The sequence below is a fragment of the Martes martes genome, assembly GCF_963455335.1.
Source record: "Martes martes genome assembly, chromosome: 7".
NCBI classification, from domain to species: domain Eukaryota; kingdom Metazoa; phylum Chordata; class Mammalia; order Carnivora; family Mustelidae; genus Martes; species Martes martes.
In genome coordinates, this window is record NC_137894.1 from 96,562,151 (window position 1) to 96,581,596 (window position 19,446).

At 40.0% G+C, this 19,446-nt stretch overlaps 2 protein-coding genes across 2 annotated transcripts in view; both read left to right on the forward strand.

Annotated features, from left to right (window-relative positions):
- KLHDC1 (kelch domain containing 1) overlaps positions 1-1,361 on the forward strand; it is a 47,888-nt gene extending 46,527 nt beyond the window's left edge. Inside the window, exon 13 of the mRNA XM_080808568.1 lies at positions 931-1,361. Coding sequence (XP_080664694.1) covers positions 931-1,117 — 187 coding nt within the window. The 3' untranslated portion in view covers positions 1,118-1,361. The remainder of the gene's footprint in view (positions 1-930) is intronic.
- A 6,664-nt stretch (positions 1,362-8,025) lies between these two features.
- Positions 8,026-19,442, forward strand: KLHDC2 (kelch domain containing 2). The gene is made up of 13 exons (XM_080807899.1): positions 8,026-8,554; positions 11,362-11,441; positions 13,292-13,409; positions 15,199-15,314; positions 15,626-15,707; positions 15,862-15,945; positions 16,467-16,547; positions 16,623-16,681; positions 17,069-17,178; positions 17,584-17,656; positions 18,694-18,781; positions 18,881-18,933; positions 19,131-19,442. Exons 1-13 carry the CDS (start codon positions 8,402-8,404, stop codon positions 19,252-19,254), a joined length of 1,221 nt encoding a protein of 406 aa, XP_080664025.1. The 5' UTR covers positions 8,026-8,401; the 3' UTR covers positions 19,255-19,442.
- Positions 19,443-19,446: the final 4 nt, after the last annotated feature.

Sequence of the window (19,446 nt, forward strand, 5' to 3'; positions counted from 1 at the left end):
TGCTAAGAAGTCCCTGAAACCTTAGCGAAAGCAGTATACACAGGGTGTGTGTGTGTGTGTGTGTGTGCGCGCGCACGCGCTTGGGTATAAAGGGTCAGATTATGCGTAAAATGACAACTGGGGTTAACTACAGCAGAATCAAATGAATCTATCTTTAAAAGGTTTTAAAAAGATTTACTTACCTTTTTGATTAAAAGTTTATCCATTGAAATAGATGCTTTCTTGATAGTTCTCAATCAAGTTTCTTTTGCTTTTAAAATATGAAATCTTCTTCAACATAGCTGAAGATAAAAAGGGAACTGTATTTGGAAGGACACACCGTCTAAGAGAATCAAAGGCGACAAGTGAATGGGGTACCCAGAAGGGGTGGACCTCAGGTGGTCTCTCTTGGGCTCTTTCTATATTGTTGTTCCCTTCATTCCTCTCCTCAGACCTGTTCTCCCTGGGTCAGTGTCAGTGGAGTGTGCCAGTGCAGTGAGTTACAGCATGGGGATGGGGAGGACCGGGTCCTGTGGCATAAAAATGGTTATTAGATACTTCATCTTGGGGTGATGGAAGAAAAAGATAGTTCTCAGAGAAGATTAAATGGTTATTGGACTGGAAGGATAAATGAAAAAACATCTGCTATAGACTACCCTGCTTTGATATTAAGTCTGAGTCTTTTCTGCTTAAATAACATTATGCATGGTGCATGGTAAATTGTAATTTGTTTCTATTGGATTTTGGCCAGATATGGCCTCTATGCTATAAAAATACATAATTACTGTGGTGCTCTGGGAAGAACGTGTATCTTCTCATGTTCCAAACAATACAGAGGAAGTACATTATCATGTAAAAGTTTTATAATCATTTTTATGAAGAATACTTACCTATAAATATTTTATAACTTCAGGTTCAAAAGTTAACAATTCTGTTATGTTTTGTTTACAGGTCATGCCTTGACTGCATTGGCAAAAATGCTTTAATTTTAGAAAGTCAGATATCTTTATTACCTCCTAAACTTCTGCAACAAGTAGTCAAAAAAATAACATTTTGGACTGCAGCTAATCACTGGGAAGAACAAAGAGCCCAAAAAGAAGAAACAGAAAATAAGTATCAGTGGATCACTAGCAATTAAATTGTTACATACTCTATATATTTAATATGTGTAAACATTTTAATCAGACTGTATATTTACCTGCCCCCCCCCAAGTTGGAGGCTTTATTTAGAAGATAAAATCTGAAGCAAAAATGGTATGTTAAAGTGATTATATGTCGTGGAATATATGGGAATAAGATGTGAATGGAAAATTAATTTATATTTTTATTTGTAAACTAATTTCCTAATAAGCTGTAGGAAGAAATATACTTTCTGAAAGTAAGTACAGTTGTAAGACATTTTTAACTCACTGTGTACTCTTTACTGGAAAGTTTATATGAATTTGACAAGAATGAGATAATAACCCAAGGACTGTAGAAATCCCCCAACATAATAATAGATAGATAGATAAAAACACTATGCATCAACTTTCAGAAAGAATGGATTTTCTCAACCCACTTTAAAATTATCTACAGCTTCCAAAAAAAAAATATCTACAGCTTCTCATTAAATAACCCAGTTATTTAAAAACGTCTCCCTGAATAACTGATCCATCTGGGAAAAATGATAAAATAGGCAAACACTAGTATGTGTTCAGTACTGGCCTCCTGCCCTTCAGTGCTTACCTAGCAAAGTCTCTCTAAACATCATCTAAACATCATCATAACTTTCCCTACCTTTACTTGAGGAGCAGAATAAATGTCTTCAACTGTCTCTCCATTACCCTTAAGTCATTAATTTGTTCAAATTGATAAATGTAAAGACCATGTTTTAAAATATCTAAAGTGGAGGTTTACTTAATCATACAGACTTTGAAATATTGAGAAGCAGTAGATGTATTAACTTTCCAGACATGTTAAAATACATTGTTGCCTTGGAAGAATTCTCCTAAAGTAGTTTCTCTAAGTAATGAAATGAGATGGTCACCTAATAATTTGCCTGCATAGAAACCCTGCTGTTTGGCCCACACCATCCTACAGAGCTGTTCCTCAAGACCCACCGTATTGGAAATATGTTCTCTTTCCACTGATTGTCAGTATTAACTGCCTCTACGGAAACAGCCCACTGTCTTTGTCTTTATATTCCTTCAACCAGTACTTTTGCCATAATTAAGAAATTACTTATATTATCAGTTATACCCTTCCATTGAATTACTAATAACAATGAATTATTAAAAAGCTCAGTACATGAAATTATTCTCCATAACAGCACCATTCAAGTTATCCCTAAAATTTAAAACATTAGAGAGAATATATTTCTATATTGAAATAAATATGTAATTTATAATTATAGTAGCTTATAGTAGCTCATTATATTTTACAGATATATTTTTTATACACACACACACACACACACACACACACACACCATATTTTGGATGTGTAAAGCTTTTATTTATGTATTGAAATACTTTGTGCTTACATTTTATTATATGAACTATGTAGATATACTATTTTCCTAGTTTTATTAGAGTGAGCCAGTCATTAGAGTTGATGGTGCAAACAATATTTCAGTGTAAGTTTTCTTTTCTTTTTTTTATTTTCTTTACTATTTTTAGGCTGAATAACAGATTTAGAAAATGAATCTCTCAGGCAATATACAACTTAGAAGTAATTATTACATGAACTTCTGTTATCAGCATTTTTAAAAAAAGATTTTATTTATTTATTTGATAGAGATCACAAGTAGTCAGAGAGGCAGGCAGGGAGAGAGGAGGAAGCAGGCTCCCCACTGAGCAGACAGCCTGATGCGGGGCTCGATCCCAGGACCCTGAGACCATGACCTGAGCCGAAGGCAGAGGCTTTAACCCACTGAGCCACCCAGGCGCCCCTGTTATCAGCATTTTAAAGGGAAAAATATCAAAACCTATTCAACAGTGATAGATGAGAGTGAATGGAATGAACATCTTTTAAAATGTGGATCATGTGAATTTAAATTCTAGATTATGCACATGCCTTCTGTAGCCTCTTAGAAAAGCACTTCCAGTTTGACATGGTTTACTTTAAAAAAAAAAGTTATATTAGTCACCATACAGTACATCATTAGTTTCTGATATAGTGGTCCATGATTCATTGTTTGCATATAACACCCAGTCTTCTTTCTAATCAATACGTGCCCTCCTTAATACCCGTCACGGGGCTTGTCCATCCCCCCCATCCCCCCTCCTCTCTAAAACCCTCAGTTCGTTTCCTGGAGTCATAGTTTCTCATGGTTCATCTCCCCCTCCAATTCTCCCCCCTTCATTTTTCCCTTCCTTCTCCTAATGTCCTCCATGTTATTCCTTACGTGTGAAACCATATGATAATTGACTTTCTCTGCCTGATTTATTTCACTCAGCATAATCTCCTCTAGTCCCATCCACGTTGATGGCAAAAGTTGGGAATTCATCCTTTCTGATGGCTGAGTAATATCCCATTGTGTATATGGACCGCACTTAGAAGGTTAAAAGTTGGATTAGCCCCCTCAAAATAAACTATCATTTAGCTTCAACAGAAATCTATTATCTGTGGCACACAAAACTTTTGACTTAATATATTGTGCTGCTTTGAGAACTTGTATGTCCTGAGGTAGGAGCCCCATTAGTAGGAAGGGCAGAACATTCTGATCTTTACCTTCAAGCTCCAAAAGTTCACTTAAACCAGAATTGTTTTGAAGGCTCAAAGCCAAGCAGTATTAATTCCTCACTTCTCACCAGCTGATGCTTTACTATCAACTTTTGTGCTGCTGAGGAGATCAGCAACACCTCATAACTTCCTCTCTGAGCTCCCATCACAGGCTCCCTGTTTGAAAAACAACTCTACAGGGGTTGATAGGTTTTTTGGTTTGTTTTATTTCAGATGGTTCACAGAATAGGTTTCTAATCTGGTTCTCAAGGGGAAAGATTTCCAGCCATCTATATTATGGATATTCTCAGCAAATTCTTCCCATTGTCAGGAATAATTGTTTTGAGTATTACCATTTTAGTACGATATAGTCAATAACACATCAAAGTTAGGGTGCATTTTTTCCCAAATAGTATCTTTGCGCACACACCTTTAAAAAATGATTAGCCTTTGGACAGAAGTGTAAAATTACTCTTTAGAACTTTGTGCCTTCTCTCTGGGCACAAAGTAATGCTTTCACTAATACATTATTTATATAGTATGTGTGTATGAGAGAAATCGTATAAACTGAGATAGAATAATTTTCAGGATAGTATATACTATCTGACAAGTTAAAATTTTTTGACATCAGAGCATTTCAAAAGAAAAGCAGTTTTAAGAAACGTTATGGTCTCTGCCCACCTTATGTGTGTGAACACATGTGCACATGCTTGTTTTTTCATTGTATTAATGTGATTGTATGGGAATTTCCGGTTTGATGAGGTTTTCGCACAGTCCAGCACGTGGGAACAGCAAGAACATTTACTATCACCCTGTTACAGACTGAATATTCGTGTTTCCCCCAAATTCATATGTTGAAACTCTGATGCTCAGTCAGTGTAGTATTTGGAGGTGGGGTATTCAGGAGTTAAATAGGATTAGATGAGTTCCTGAGGGTAATGATGGGTAATCATGGGTAATCCCATGATGGGATTATTGTCTTTCTAAGAAGGGGCAAAGAGGAGACAATGGGAAGGCAGCCATCTGTGAGCCAGGAGGAGGGCCCCCACCTAGAATCAAATCTGCCAGCACCCTTGATCTCGGACTTCCCAGTCTCTAGAACTAGGAGAAATAAATGTCTGTTGTTTAAACCATCCAGTCTGTGATATTTTGTTATAGCAGCCAAACTAAGACACACTGGAAGTCCAAAGTTTACATTAGGGTTCGCTCTTGGTGATATACATTCTATGGGTTTAGACATGTAGCTTCCATTATAGTAGCATATAAAATAATTTCACTGCCCTAAAATTGGTCTGTGCTCTGTTCATTCATTTTTCCCTCCCCACTAACCCCTGGCAACCACATCTTTTTACTCCATAGTTTTGCCTTTTCCACAGTCATATAGATGGAATCATACAGTATGTAGCCTTTCCAAGTTGGCGTTTTTCAGTAGCAATAAGCATTTAAATTTCCTCTGTATGTTTTCAGGGCTTGAAAGGATAGCTCCTTTCTTTTTAGCAGTGAATGATAATCCCGTTGTCTGGATGTGCCAGAATAATTCTTTTTTTTTTTAATCTTTTTTTTAAAGATTTTATTTATTTATTTGACAGACAGAGATCACAAGTAGGCAGAGAGGCAGGCAGAGAGAGAGGAGGAAGCAGACTCCCTGCTGAGCAGCTGGATCCCAGGGCCCTGGGATCGTGACCTGAGCTGATGACAGAGGCTTTAACCCACTGAGCCACCCAGGTGCCCCCAGAATAATTCTTTTAGGATTTTCTACATAGATAATTACTAGTGAGGACAATCCAGTATGGTGTTGGAAAGTAGTTGTGAGAGGAGACATCCTTTCCTTGTTCCAATCTTAGTAGGAACACTTTGAGTTTCTCACCGCTAAGTATGATGGGAACTGTAGGTTTTTGTAGATGTTCTATTCCTAGTTTGCTGAGAATTTTTGTAAAGATTTTATTTTTATTTATTAGAGAGAGAGGAGAGCAAGAGTGGGAGTGGAGTAGAGGGAGAGGGACAAGCAGACTCTACACAGAACGTGGAGCCCATAACCTGAGCTGAAACTGAGTCGGACACCCAACCGACTGAATCACCCAGCTGCCCCTTGCTAAGAGTTTTTATCCTGAATAGGAGTTAAATAATTTTTCTGCCTCTATTGATAGGATCATTTGCTTTTTCTTTAGCTTACTGATACGGTGGATTCGATTAGCTGCTTTTTCAATGTTGAACAGCTTTACATATTGGGGATAAGTCTTACTTGATCATGCTATATAATTCTTTTTTAATTTTTTGGATTTGATTTACTAATATTTTGGGGGAAGATTTTTGCATCTATGTTCATGAGCAATATTGGCCTGTCATTTTCTTTTCTTGTGATGTCTGTGTCTGGTTTTAATATTAGGGTAATGGGGGGCACCTGGGTGGCTCAGGTCATGGATCCTAGGGTCCCTGCTGAGTGGGAAGCCTGCTTCTCCCTTTCCCACTTCCCCCTGCTTGTATTCTCTCTCTCGCTGTCAAATAAATAAAACCTTAAAAAATATATTAGGGCAATGCTGGCCTCAGAATGGGTTAGGAATGTATTCTCTCTGCTTCTATCTTATTAAAGAGATTGTAGAAAATTGATAGCTGTTCCTTAAATGTTTCTTAGAATTTAAATGTTTATTAGAACCCCTGTGGGCCTGTTGTTTTCAGTTTTGGTAGGTTATTATTAATTCAATTTCTTTAATAGACCTAGGCTTATTCAGATTGTCTATGTTTTATGTGAGTTTTGGCAGGTTGTGTCTTTCAAGGACTTGGTCCATTTCATCTAGGTTATCAAATACAGGGGCAGAGTTGTTCATAATAGCTCTCTACTATCCTTTTAATGTTCATGGGAGCTGCAGTACTGTCCCCTATTTCATATCTGACATTAGTAATTTATGTCTTTTCTCTTTTTTTCCCTTAGTTAGCCTGGCTAAGCAGCTTATTGATTTTATTGATCTTTTCAAAGAACCAGCTTTTTGTCTTCTCTGCTTATTAATTTTTACTGATACAGCTCTAAATTTTTACTATTTTCTTCCACTTGGATTTAATTTGCTCTTCTTTGGTTTCCTAAGATGGAAACTTAGATGATTGGTTTTAGATCTTTCTTCTTTTCTAATATATGCATTCAGTGCTATAAATTTCCCTCTAAGCACTGCTTTCACTCATCCTACAAATTTTGATAAATTGTAATCATACGGGCAGTGACTAGGGAAAGAGTTTCAGGCTATGAAAATTTGAGTCAGGAAAGCCTCTGTTATTGTTCAAAGTATTTCTCCCAAGTAGTGGTCCCAGCGTGAAAGTGGGGGAAAAGACAGGATGAAGCAGACTCCTCTCACCAAACACATCCAAGTAAAGAGGCACCATGATTCTGGGGATTTAAGATGTATTTTCGTCCAGCCCTGACAGGTGAGGAATCAAGTTTCAGTTACAATAATTCATTTTCTTTACCTAATTTAAATGTATCATACAAAATGTAAGACAAAACAGTAACTGTGTGTAAACAGGATTTGCCATCCTCCCTTAAGGGCTGAGCAGCAATGGTTTCTGATGTATTTTTTTTTTCTTTTTCTTCTTTCTTTCTTTCTTTCTCTCGTTCGTTCGTTCGTTCGTTCTTTCTTTCTCTCGTTCTTTCTTACTTTATTTGACAGAGAGAGAGGTAACACAAGCGGGGGAGTGGGAAAGGGAGAAGCAGGCTTCCCGCAAGGCAAGGAGCCCGATGTGGGGCTGATCCTAGGACCCTGGTATTATGACCTGAGCCGAAAGCAAATGCCTAAGGACTGAGCCAACCAGGCGCCCCTGATGTACTTTTTGAGGACAATTTTCAAACTGGGTGAAGGATGCACTAAGATCTCTGCTGAGTCAGAAGAGCTCAGTGAGCGGAGATGCCAGGAACCGCTCTGCGGGGATGGGGAGCCCTCGGCGCCCCCGCGCGCTAGCAAGCCGGCTGGCAGCAGACGGGAGGGCCACGCGCCTCGCGTGGTGGCCACAGGAAACAGGGCACGGACTCTTCTTTTGGAGAAACTGAGACCAGAAACTTACTGAGCAATGTCACTACCCCTTTTCGGACTGTGGGCCCTGTGAATTCCTCAATCACATGAGGACTTCTCGGTTAAAAAAAAAAAATTTTTTTTTTTTTGCGAGAATGCGGCTACAGTTCTTCCCATCCTTGCAGCGCCCGCAGTGAAAGGAGGCTCGGAGCGTGTTCGGAGCTCGGTCACACACCGCTTCGAAGCCCCGCCCGCCGCAGGCCAGCGAGCGGCGGCGGCGGCGGGAGGACCGGGCGCTGGGGGCGCTGAGCGCCCGCCGCGCTTCCGGAGGCCGGCGGGCGGCGTCAGCGGAACGGGCGGTTCCGGCCGCGGCGTAAACAAGGGCCGGCGGCGGCGGGAGGCGAGCTGGAGGCGGGGCGGGCGAGCTGGAAGCTAGTCTTGGCCCCGAGTGGACCCCTTTTCCGCCGTGCTCCCGGCGGGACCCCACTGCCGCCGCCCCCGGCCCGCGACCCCGCGGCGCAACCAGGCGGCGGAGAGGCTGTCCTCGCCGAGGAGGGCTGGGAGGGCGCGGGCGGCCAGCGGGCGGCCAGCGAGCGGCCTTGACGCCGTCCCTTTCGCCGCCGCCTTCTGCTCGCCTCTCGCCGCCGTGCATTTCTTCCTTTTCCTTTGTCTCTAACCCCCTCGCGCGTGTGAGGATTGTTGGTGAACAAAAGTGCAGCCTCAAGATGGCTGATGGCAACGAGGATCTGCGGGCGGACGACTTGCCGGGGCCAGCCTACGAGGGCTACGAGTCCATGGAGCTCGCCTGCCCGGCCGAGCGCAGCGGCCACGTAGCGGTGGGCGACGGGCGGCACATGTTCGTCTGGGGCGGCTACAAGGTCAGTGGGCGGCCGGCCGCGGCGGGCGTCGCTAGGCTGGTCCCCGAGTCCGGGTCCGCGGGCAGGCCAGAGCGGCCGCCCGGTGCGCCCCCGCGACGCGACTCTGCCCGTCCGTGCATTTTTCGCGCGAGCGGGGGTCTCCTCGTCAGTCCCCCAGCCCGTCCCGACGCGCCTGGGCTGTTGTCACGCTAGTCTGCCGCTTCCAAAGCCCGCGCGGCCCCCGGCCCTCGGGCGCTGGTGGAAGTTGGAGCGTTATTTGGGGGAGGGCGCGTTGGGTGGCGCACGGCCCCAGGTGTGTTTTATTTTAAAAGGTTGGGGGGGGGGGGCAGTGTAAGAGGTGACGTGTGATGTCACCCTTAACCGTTTATCGGGCCCGCTGGGGAGCACTTCACCCTCTGGAGCTGAGGTCATTTGGCCCACGGATTCTGTTGTCCGCTTATGGGGTAACTAAGGCCTGGGAAAACTCCCTGGAATTCCGTAAGGCCGCAGGAATCGCCTAATTCCACCTTCCCTTCTGCTCAGGAGTCCTAGCTACACCTGTGCAGATGGCCGTCACCTGTTGTGCGAACATTGCAGAGCTGGTTTCCTTTTAGTTTCAGCTGAACATTTTTCAGAAGAAACCCTTGTCAAGAAAAGTAACGGAAAGGGCTCCGACAAAACAAAACAAAACAAAACCAGCAACAATTGTAACCACTAAATCAGTTCTTTTACTCCTAATCATAAGCAATGGGATTGGTTACCAGTTGAGAGCCAGTTGCATTTCTTGTTGCCTGTAGCTGGGGAATCCTGCCCAGATGTCTCCTATTTAAACCTTGTTCACTACTACTTCTGCCCTTCTGCTGTTAGAGCTTCCCAGTAACTCTCCGCGTTCTAGAATTGGCTCATTGCATTTACTGGCGTGGCTCTGATCCATTCCTACCAAAAATACTCTTTTTTAGTCCGTTTTGGTCTTAAAATTTATCTCCCCACCCCCATTTGCTTGAAATCTGGTCCACTACAGCTGTGCCTTTGATGGTTTATTTTGACTCTGGTAATAGAGTTCTGCTTCTGGCACAGCTGACCTGATCATAGCTGATAACTGTCAAAAAAAAGGCAGATGGAATAAGCTGCTATGGGTGTCCTGATGAATTCATTTAGTTTAACAAGCATTTTTTTTTTTTTTTTGGCCAGTCCTAATTAATCTGCAGTGTTTTCCTCAGCGTCCAATGAATATGTGTTTAGAGGCGGGTACTTGGTAGGAGGAGTGGGGGGCAGGTATGTAGAGACACTTATTAAACTGTAAATAATTCTATTGGAGAAGTCAGCCTGTTAGTCAATCACACTTTGGTCTAAGCTACTTATTCATAATTCTGTTTGTAAAAATCAGCGTTGAGGGAATGGGACTTGACTTCGGGGAGTGGGGCTACTGAGGAGGGGGGTTGTCAGGAAGATTTTTGGTGAATTTTTGAGGGCCTGGATGCCTAGGACTTAGGCAGGAGGGAGGCATGATCAATGAAGTCAGTGGGTGGTTCCAAAACAGGCTATCCCCAGTATTTTGGCTAGAACCCTGAGAAGCCTTTGGAGATTGTTTTGAAGGCAATAAACCTTAGCTTCCTGGACAGTAGTCTGTTCTCCTCTTCGGGTGAGGCTGGTCTACCCCCCCCTCAGCCTGCTGTCTTGCTTCCAGCCTTCTCTTCACGTGTAAGCGGTGGAATAGAAAATGTTTACATGGCCACCTCCTTGATTTCTGTATACTACTTATATACAAGCTTATTCGACTCTGACACCCATTCTCCGTGAACTGCTATTGTTCACGCACATGTTGACTGTTCAAAAAGTGACCAGGGAGGTTCAAAGGTTGTGGAGGTTGGGCCTCAATTGCAGTTGCAAATTCAAGGAAAGGAGGGTTGAATCCTGGTTCCACTGTTACTTACAAGTAACTTGGAGCAAATTACTTACCTCTCTTAAAAAAAAACAACAAACCTGTTTTCTTGTAGTAACTGCTTTTGAGGGTTGTTGAGAGGATTAAATAAAGTAATCCACTGAAAGAGCTCAGCTAGTTCTGACATATGGTAAGCACCTTCTGTTAAGAATTATTGCCTGAAGGGAACTGGAGCAGAAGAAGGAACTTAAAGTTTTGCATATGGACCCAATTGCACATGTGCAGTTCTGCCCCGTTTCTTGGTAGAGAACAAATGGATGCAAGGAGAAAATGGCTAGAAAGTGACGTTGTGGGGCCCTGGGTGGCTCAGTGGGTTAAAGCCTCTGCCTTCGGCTCGGGTCATGATCCCAGCATCCTGGGATCGAGCCCCGCATCGGGCTCTCTGCTCAGCAGGGAGCCTGCTTCCTCCCTTCTCTCTCTGCCTGCCTCTCTGCCTACTTGTGATCTGTCTGTCAAATAAATAAATAAAATCTTTAAAAAAAAAAAAAGTGACGTTGTGTGTTAGTGGGTCAGGCACTTACACAGTAGACCAGTTTGTAGCATGCAAGGTATGGCACAGGTAACCTCTCCTAAAGTCATGCAGCTGAAAGTTGGAGCATTGTCTGTTCAGCATGAAGTGGCCTTGGAGATTTCCTGGAGATCTCTCAAGTGTCTGCATTATCACAACTGCTCTATCAAAAGCTTGAACTCAGGGTTGGGTTGTCTGTATTACCTTGAGTATGTGGCATGGGGTAGGGATGGTTGTCCATTTGATGGAATTGAATTGTAAGACCCATTTAACTTCTCATAACTCTCATTAGTATCTCAAGATAGATATGAAAAGTACACAATAGTGCCTCTTTAGAATACCAATTATTTTTTATATTTGCTATTTTTTTATTCTTAGAGTAATCAAGTCAGAGGACTATATGACTTTTATCTGCCTAGAGAAGAACTATGGATCTACAACATGGAGACTGGAAGATGGTAACTGTGGATATTATGAGGGAGACTAAAAAGTTCAAATAAGATTGCAAATAAAAAGAAACTCTAGGGGTGTCTGGGTGGCTCTGTCAGTTAAGTGTCTGACTCCTGGTTTTGGCTCAGGTCATGATCTCAGGGTCTTGAGATCAAGCCCCAAGTTAGACTCCATGTTCAGCAGGGAATCTGCTTGGACATTCTCTCTCTCTCTAAAATAAAATAAACCTTAAATTAAAAAAAACAAACTCTGTAAAGCCCATTCTATTAGGATAAAAATATCTTATTTGAAGATGCAAAACTGTTCTAAAAACAATGTTCTGCTAGTTCAGCTTAGCTTCTAAGCTTAGATACATTAGCAGTTCTTTAGTAGTTCAGTAATTTGGTACTTTCATGTCCTTGGAAGACACTTTTCTGTTCAGGGCTCTATAAAGTATCCTTGTAATATTAAAGAAGTAGAGGCTTCAGATCCTGGAACGGAAATACGGTAAAAGTTCCATATATATTTTTTCAAGTTTTTATATCTTCTATTATATGGTAAACGAGAAAAGGATTTCTAGATTTTATCTGCTAGAAATAAAGGTGGTATTCTAATGAGCCCTAACATTAAAATTTCAATGCAGGTATCTTTAAAATACTTAAAAAATAAAAAACAAACCACTAACCTAAATCTGCTTTCCATACAACTGGGGATATTCTGAAAAGATCTTTTGCCAGTCTCCTAACAGTGGTACTCAAGAGTATGTTCTTGGGGGGCACCTGGGTGGCTCAGTGGGTTAAAGCCTCTGCTTTTGGCTCAGGGCATGATCCCAGGGTCCTGGGATCGAGCCCCACATCAGGCTCTCTGCTCTGCCTGCATCTCTGCCTACTTGTGATCTCTGTTTGTCGAATAAATAAATAAAAAAATCTTTAAAAAAAAAAAAAGAGTATGTTCTTGGCAGAATTAATGTGGTTCTTAAAATGCTGGGTTAGCCATGTTTGGGGATTTATAAAGTAGTCTTCTCCATGGTTTGCTCTGTTAAGAACTCTGTGCCCTTTACATATTTTGCACATTCTAGATCACAGAACTAGGAGAGTAGTGGTCCCGCCTGATTTAAGAGTTCAACTAAAAAGGCAAGATTATTTCTGTACCTAGCAAATCAGTGTTGATCTGAGCTGTTTGGTCTTTTTTTTTTTTTTAAGAGAATTGGAAATTTATAATAGTATTCCTTAAGAGGGGAGTTCTACAAACTTCTTAAATCATTCAGCCCCATAAAGGATTTGTAAAAATAACCCTACCAAAACTTAAAGCTTAGCATAAAGTGATAAAATGAGAAGACCTTAACCATTCTATTAATATTCTGAATCCTGGATTTCTTAGACTTTTTGATTCAGATTCATTTTTAGGTTCAGAATGATTTAAGGCATGCAAAGCACTCAGAGGAGTGCCTGGCCTACAGTAAGTACTAACTGCCTGTAATTTTACATAAGGTCTAGTCATTTGAATGGCTAAAATGTGACTGAATAAAACATAATTGTTGAATTAATCGGCCAGGAGTGGGATGAAGTTTTCCTTTGGGGTTCCTGGCTCCCTCAAAACCAAAAACAAAAGAGCCACTGGTTAAGTCAATAAAGAGTTTAGTTTGAGCCACTGTGTTCCTTGGCTCCCGAGGCCTTTGTGTAGCAGCCGGTGCTGCCTGGAGGGCGGGTGAGGAGGAACTCCTTCGGGATTAAATTTAGAGCTAACAAGAGACCCCGGGTGTCATCTAGTTGGCCAGCCTATTTTATTTTTCCCCTTTGTGGTGGGGATAGAAGAGAAATGAGTAACTCTTGCATTTCTTCCCTTTTGCAAAATGTTTACATTTTTTTTCTGCCCTCAGGAAAAAAATTAACACAGAGGGAGATGTTCCTCCTTCTATGTCAGGAAGCTGTGCTGTGTGCGTAGACAGGGTGCTCTACTTGTTTGGAGGACACCATTCAAGAGGCAATACGAATAAGGTTAGTGTTTCTAAGAATTATGGTTTAAGGCAATTTTACTTTTTCAGACAACTTCAGATTTCTAAGGTTAGCCCACACTTACTCCTGTCCCAGCTTAAAAAATACTTGTATGTGATAATGGTATGAATGTGCATTTTAGTATTTTGTCTACCAATCTATATTTTTCTAGGCCTTTGGTAAAATCAACTTTGGTTGATACTTATTTGCAATGATTTCCTAAGTGGTTTTGTTTGTGCTCTCTGAGAACCCTGGGGTGTTAGAAAAGTATTAATAAACCAGTTGGAAGCGAGATGCAGTCATGAGGGGCAGGGTAAAAAATAGCAGACCAGAACATTCCTCTAATATGGCACCATAAAATACTGTTGTTCGGACTTTGTTGGTGTTTTTTTCCAAATAGGAAAAAGATAACAGTTGTTCTCTCAAGCCAGTAAGACACAAAAGTCAGAAAGGTGCATATGATTTAGGGAGACTCATAAATTTATTTAGCAACTTATCACCTTATACTCTGAGCACTTGGTTAGACACTGGAGACACAGAGATGAATGATACAGTCCCCACCCTAGGAACTCACATTCTAAAAGGGACACATACAAGAAATAGATGATTTCAGTAGCATATAAGGAGATAGACAGAGCCTGGCTCACAGTATAATAGTTCAGTAAATATTGTTAAATCTGAAAAAGAATCCTTGACACTGCGTTTGGCAGGATGGAGGAACAGAATAAGGAAAGTCTTCACCCAAGAGGGTTGAATTGAATCATAACTGGAAGGGGTAGCCAAGATACAGATATCAAAGAGGCAGAGGTATAAGCAAATATGTCTTATTCATGGAAATGCCAGGTCGTCTGGTGTGGTTGGAGCATTCAGCTGACATAGTTGTAAACTATACTCCTAGGTGCTCTACGGATTTCCTTGACAGGCCTTGGGACACTTGTGGGGCGAGCATACTGGTGTTGGGCAGGCTCCAGACCACCCCTCCCGACTGCATTTTAACAAGTGTAGCTCCACTTCAGTGAGGCCCTTGCTGAAGATTTTGTTTGCAGAAAGGGTTCTGTGCCTCGAAGATTTTGTGAGGCGGACTCGTAGGCTATAGCAGAACCATGTGTTTTTCAGGGCCAAGGCGGAGAAAGGTAACTTTGACACAACATGAAGCAGCTTGGGAAACAAGCTTCGGCTTCAGGGCTGGACAGAAAAATGGGAGTAGTTAATGTATCAAGAAGCTGGGGATCTGTAGATCTGTAGATCTGTAGATCCCCAGCTTCTTGATATATATTTGTATCTATATATATGTACATGTATATATATGTACATACATATATATATAATGATCATTTATTCAAGTGCCTGGATGGGAACCCTCTGAAAGAAAGACCAATTCTTAACTGTAGCAGCTAAGGATAAATCTTAAAAGATTAAGTAGGCACTTAAGACATATTTGTTAAATTCAATTTGAAGGTAAAAGTGCTGAGTTGAATTTTTTTGGTAATACCATCTTCATACCCATAAATTAGATCAGTATGACTCAAAGTGCCTATGTAATAAGGCACAGAATACAAATCCATGAGGCTACTGGGGAAAAAATGAGCTGAACAGGGTCCTGGTGACTTAGGTAATTTACATTCTGGCATAAGCTCCTTATGTAGACTCAGACCAGTAACAGTCTGTAGTCATACTTTTAGGAGAACTGAATTGATGACATTCCTGTTACTGTTAAATCACAATAAAATTAAATGCCAAGTTGAATTTCTTGCACATAACCAAATCTAACTGAAATCATTGCTTCTGACAGTTCTACATGCTGGATTCAAGGTCTACTGACAGAGTATTACAGTGGGAAAGGATTGATTGCCAAGGAATTCCTCCATCATCAAAGGACAAACTTGGTGTCTGGGTATATAAAAACAAGTGAGTTAGCAGCCCTGTAGGTTTGAGTTTTTATGTGCAAAATGGTTTGCCATTCAAGTATCCTTAGACAATAACCACCGTAACCTTAGAACATACCTTCTAGGGCCCATATGAGGGTTAAGTGAATTAATACACCAAAGTGCTTAACATAGCACCTAAGGCGTAATCAACCCTAATAGCCATTATTATGTGAATAAGTGTTTTATATATGTAAGTGTGCCTTCTCAGTAGCATGACAAAAGAAAAACTTCTTGAATCTTCCTAACCTGTGGATGTTTGAATTTTTGGTGTCTTGGCTTTTTATCAAACAGGTTAATATTTTTTGGAGGTTATGGATATTTACCTGAAGATAAAGTTTTGGGAACTTTTGAATTTGATGAAACATCTTTTTGGGTAAGTGAAGTTTTGTCTTTGGATATGGCCTTCTTGGTATGTTGAAATAATATATGTCTGCTAGTCTTATTCATTTTGCCTTATTCATAAACCAGACAAAGCTATATAATTTTATAAACATTTGTAAAATAACTCAGATTCTTATTTTCTGTAGAATTCAAGCCACCCAAGAGGATGGAATGATCATGTACATATTTTAGACACTGAAACATTTATCTGGAGTCAGCCTATCACTACTGTGAGTTACTGAAGAATAATGAATTATTAAAGCAAGGCTTCTTGGAGGAGAAAGGGTTGGGAGGTGGCAAAAATGGACAGTTCATTCCTGTTTTTCTGGAGAAGGTCTACTGCTTTCATTATCCTCCAAGGAGCCCATACCTCAGAAAAGTTTAGGGAATATATGAACTAACCCAGTATCCATTATCTAATAGATGTTAAGTGGTATTGTTTGTAACTAGATAAATGACCTAGCACTAGATTGTAATTAAGTTACTCAAAATACTAGATTTCTTTTTCATCTGACACAGGTGTCATATAATATGCTACCTTTAATTTTAAAAGATAGAAATAAGACAAGTGTTCTGTTACCTAGCGCATTCAGTAATAGACTCAAATGCAGAATTACAGTTCGAAGCTGTAGTACTGCTGTTGTACAGACATGTGCACCTTAGCTTGAAAGCCCAGGTGTCTTGCATATCCTCATCCCATATCCAGAGAAGACTTGTATTTATTTTTAAAAATTTCTTTTGACTTTTATAGGGTAAAGCACCTTCACCTCGTGCTGCCCACGCCTGTGCAACTGTTGGAAACAAAGGCTTTGTGTTTGGAGGCAGATATCGAGTAAGTGTAGGAATAGTTTCAATGACTTGCTTTTAAGTCATTCAAAATGATAGTTACTTAATTATCCTTTTTCAGGACGCTAGAATGAATGATCTTCACTATCTTAATCTGGATACATGGGAGTGGAACGAATTGTATGTATCACTTTAGATAATTATTTTTAAGATATTTAATTTTTCTTATTCTGTTATCAGTATATAATGTACTTGCTTAAATTTTCTATAACTGAGAACTTAAATAAACATGATGACTAGATCCTTAAAGGAATTTTTTAAATTTCCCGCTCCCATACTGTACCTGGCACACAGCATATGCTCATTGTTGAAAAGAGGTCTGAAGTTGACTGTATCTTCTAAGAACATAGTTAATTCTAAAACATGTAGCTATTAATACCAAGAGGTTTTTTAAATTTAAAGTCTCTTTTTTCATAATTCTATATAAGGCTTAAAAGAAAACTTCTTCAGTATTTCTATTAAATAGCTGCTTTTAAACACAGATTATAACTTAGCTGCTGTTTTCAGAATTCCACAAGGCATATGCCCAGTGGGCCGATCTTGGCACTCACTAACACCAGTTTCTTCAGATCATCTCTTTCTTTTCGGAGGATTTACCACTGATAAACAGCCACTAAGTAAGTCTTTTAAAAATATAAGAAATCATTATATATCATTCATATGTGATCTATAAGTAGCTAGAAAAAATTAGTCTATTTTAGATGTATCAGAGGGCTATAGGGTTGGTTGGAAGGTTTGCTGTTAATTTTGATTCCATAACAAACCTGTAATTGTTTTTATATTAGGACATCAATCGATTCTGTCCAGTGCAACACTTAAAAGCCCTACTGAAGGATTGTAACAGGCAAAGGGCTGGCTTATTTGGTTAATTGCAGAGGGGGAAAAAATAAAGGATATATACTTCCTATTCTCACTCACAATCTGATTTATTACTTTTCTTGCTAAAGCTGTGCCCTTTAATTACCAGCGTCCTATTGACAAAATAACATACTTCATGGCTATTCTCTCTTTGCTTCCATCAGGTGATGCCTGGACTTACTGCATCAGTAAAAATGAATGGATACAGTTTAATCATCCCTATACTGAAAAACCAAGGTATGAACTATTTAAAAAGTAATTCTTATACTGAATAATTGAGGTCGATAAAGATGTACAAGATTGGTAATGAGAGAGGAAATTATGGCTGCATTAAATCCCTCATTCTTAGTATAAAAATCCTAGCACTCACTAAGGGTCACATCATACCTCTTGAAAGAAAAAACAAAACAAAACTCTGTTATCCTAGTACCGAATGCTTTTTCTTCTGTCACTGTGCATAAAAAACAGAGCCGGACTTTGACTTTTGCTGCTGCTTTTATCATAAAATTGATGTAGCTAAAATTTATAGTCAAGCTCTTTTCTCAAGTGAATTCAACTGTTTCTTTGACTGCCATTTAAGAAAAGTAACTGGAAAGGAGAGAATTCCAAAACCTTTAACAATGTCAACAGGAAAAAACTTTTCCATCAGATTTGCAGTAGCACTAACAAATGTTAAGTCAAATCACCCCAAAAGAAGAGTTCTTTCTGTTAATGTCAGAATTGTTACAAAAAATTGCCAGAGGATATGATCTAGTCACAACTGGTATTCAAAGCACATTTAAGTAGGTCAGCCTGCATTTTCTCCCCAAGCCTCTAATTTAAGTACACTTATGCACAAAGGCTTCATTTGGCACAAAAAATTTTTCCATAGAATTACCAGGCCTGATACTTGGGAGTATCTCAGGCAGACTCTGCATCCTTCAGATGTTTTGTGTAAGGTCAACTGGCCCTGCTGTGAAAAGATCGAGAGGGCATATACCACACATCTCCCATAAGATTTTTATTGCTAACAAAGACCTAGAGAACAGATCACTCAGTTCAAACCCCTCATTGCATAAATTAGGACTGGACCAGAGAGATAAAATGATAACGTCAGATAAAACAGACATTAATTGGTTTTTTTCCTGGCGTTTGTTACTTAAGATAATTGCTTCTCAATATGCTTCTGGTCTGTACAAGATCTCTAGTCTTTATTTCATCATTCTGTTCTGTAGTATAAATTGTCATTTTGGTGTTTGGGTAACTTCAGACTCAAGCTTTTGTTTTAAATACAGATTATGGCATACAGCTTGTGCCAGTGACGAAGGAGAAGTAATTGTTTTTGGTGGATGCGCCAATAACCTTCTTGTCCATCACAGAGCTGTAAGTATACTACCCTAGTTAAAGGACACTTTATAATATTTCTGAAATTTACTTGTGGAATACTTACTTTTATATGTTTTCTTTATATCTATTTTTCAGGCACACAGTAATGAAATACTTATATTTTCAGTTCAACCAAAATCTCTTGTAAGGTGAGTAACTTCTTACTGGGTACTTCATTTTAAATCATGCTTTTGAAAAACCAGGTTTATAGATTAAGGGCAATAACAAGCCTTCAATGATATAACTAACCAGTTCCTGTGAAAATCTTTAAAGTGTTTTTTTGGGGGAGAGGGGCATGCTGTTTTTTCCTAAGTTTTCAAATTATTTTTTTCTTGTCCCCTTTCAGGCTAAGCTTAGAAGCAGTCATTTGCTTTAAGGAAATGTTAGCCAACTCATGGAACTGCCTTCCAAAACACTTACTTCACAGTGTTAATCAGAGGTTTGGTAGTAACAACACTTCCGGATCTTAAGGCTTCATAGATAATGCCTCTGATCCCCTTGCATGGACAGCAATTCTGTAAACATCAAAGAGTGGCATCATTTGTATAATTATATGCATTGTTGTAGTTTGCAGCTTTTTGGTTTTAATGTGCATGTGAATGGCCTAGAGAACCTATTTTTGTGTCTAAAGTTTACAATAAATGTATTTAACACCAGTAACT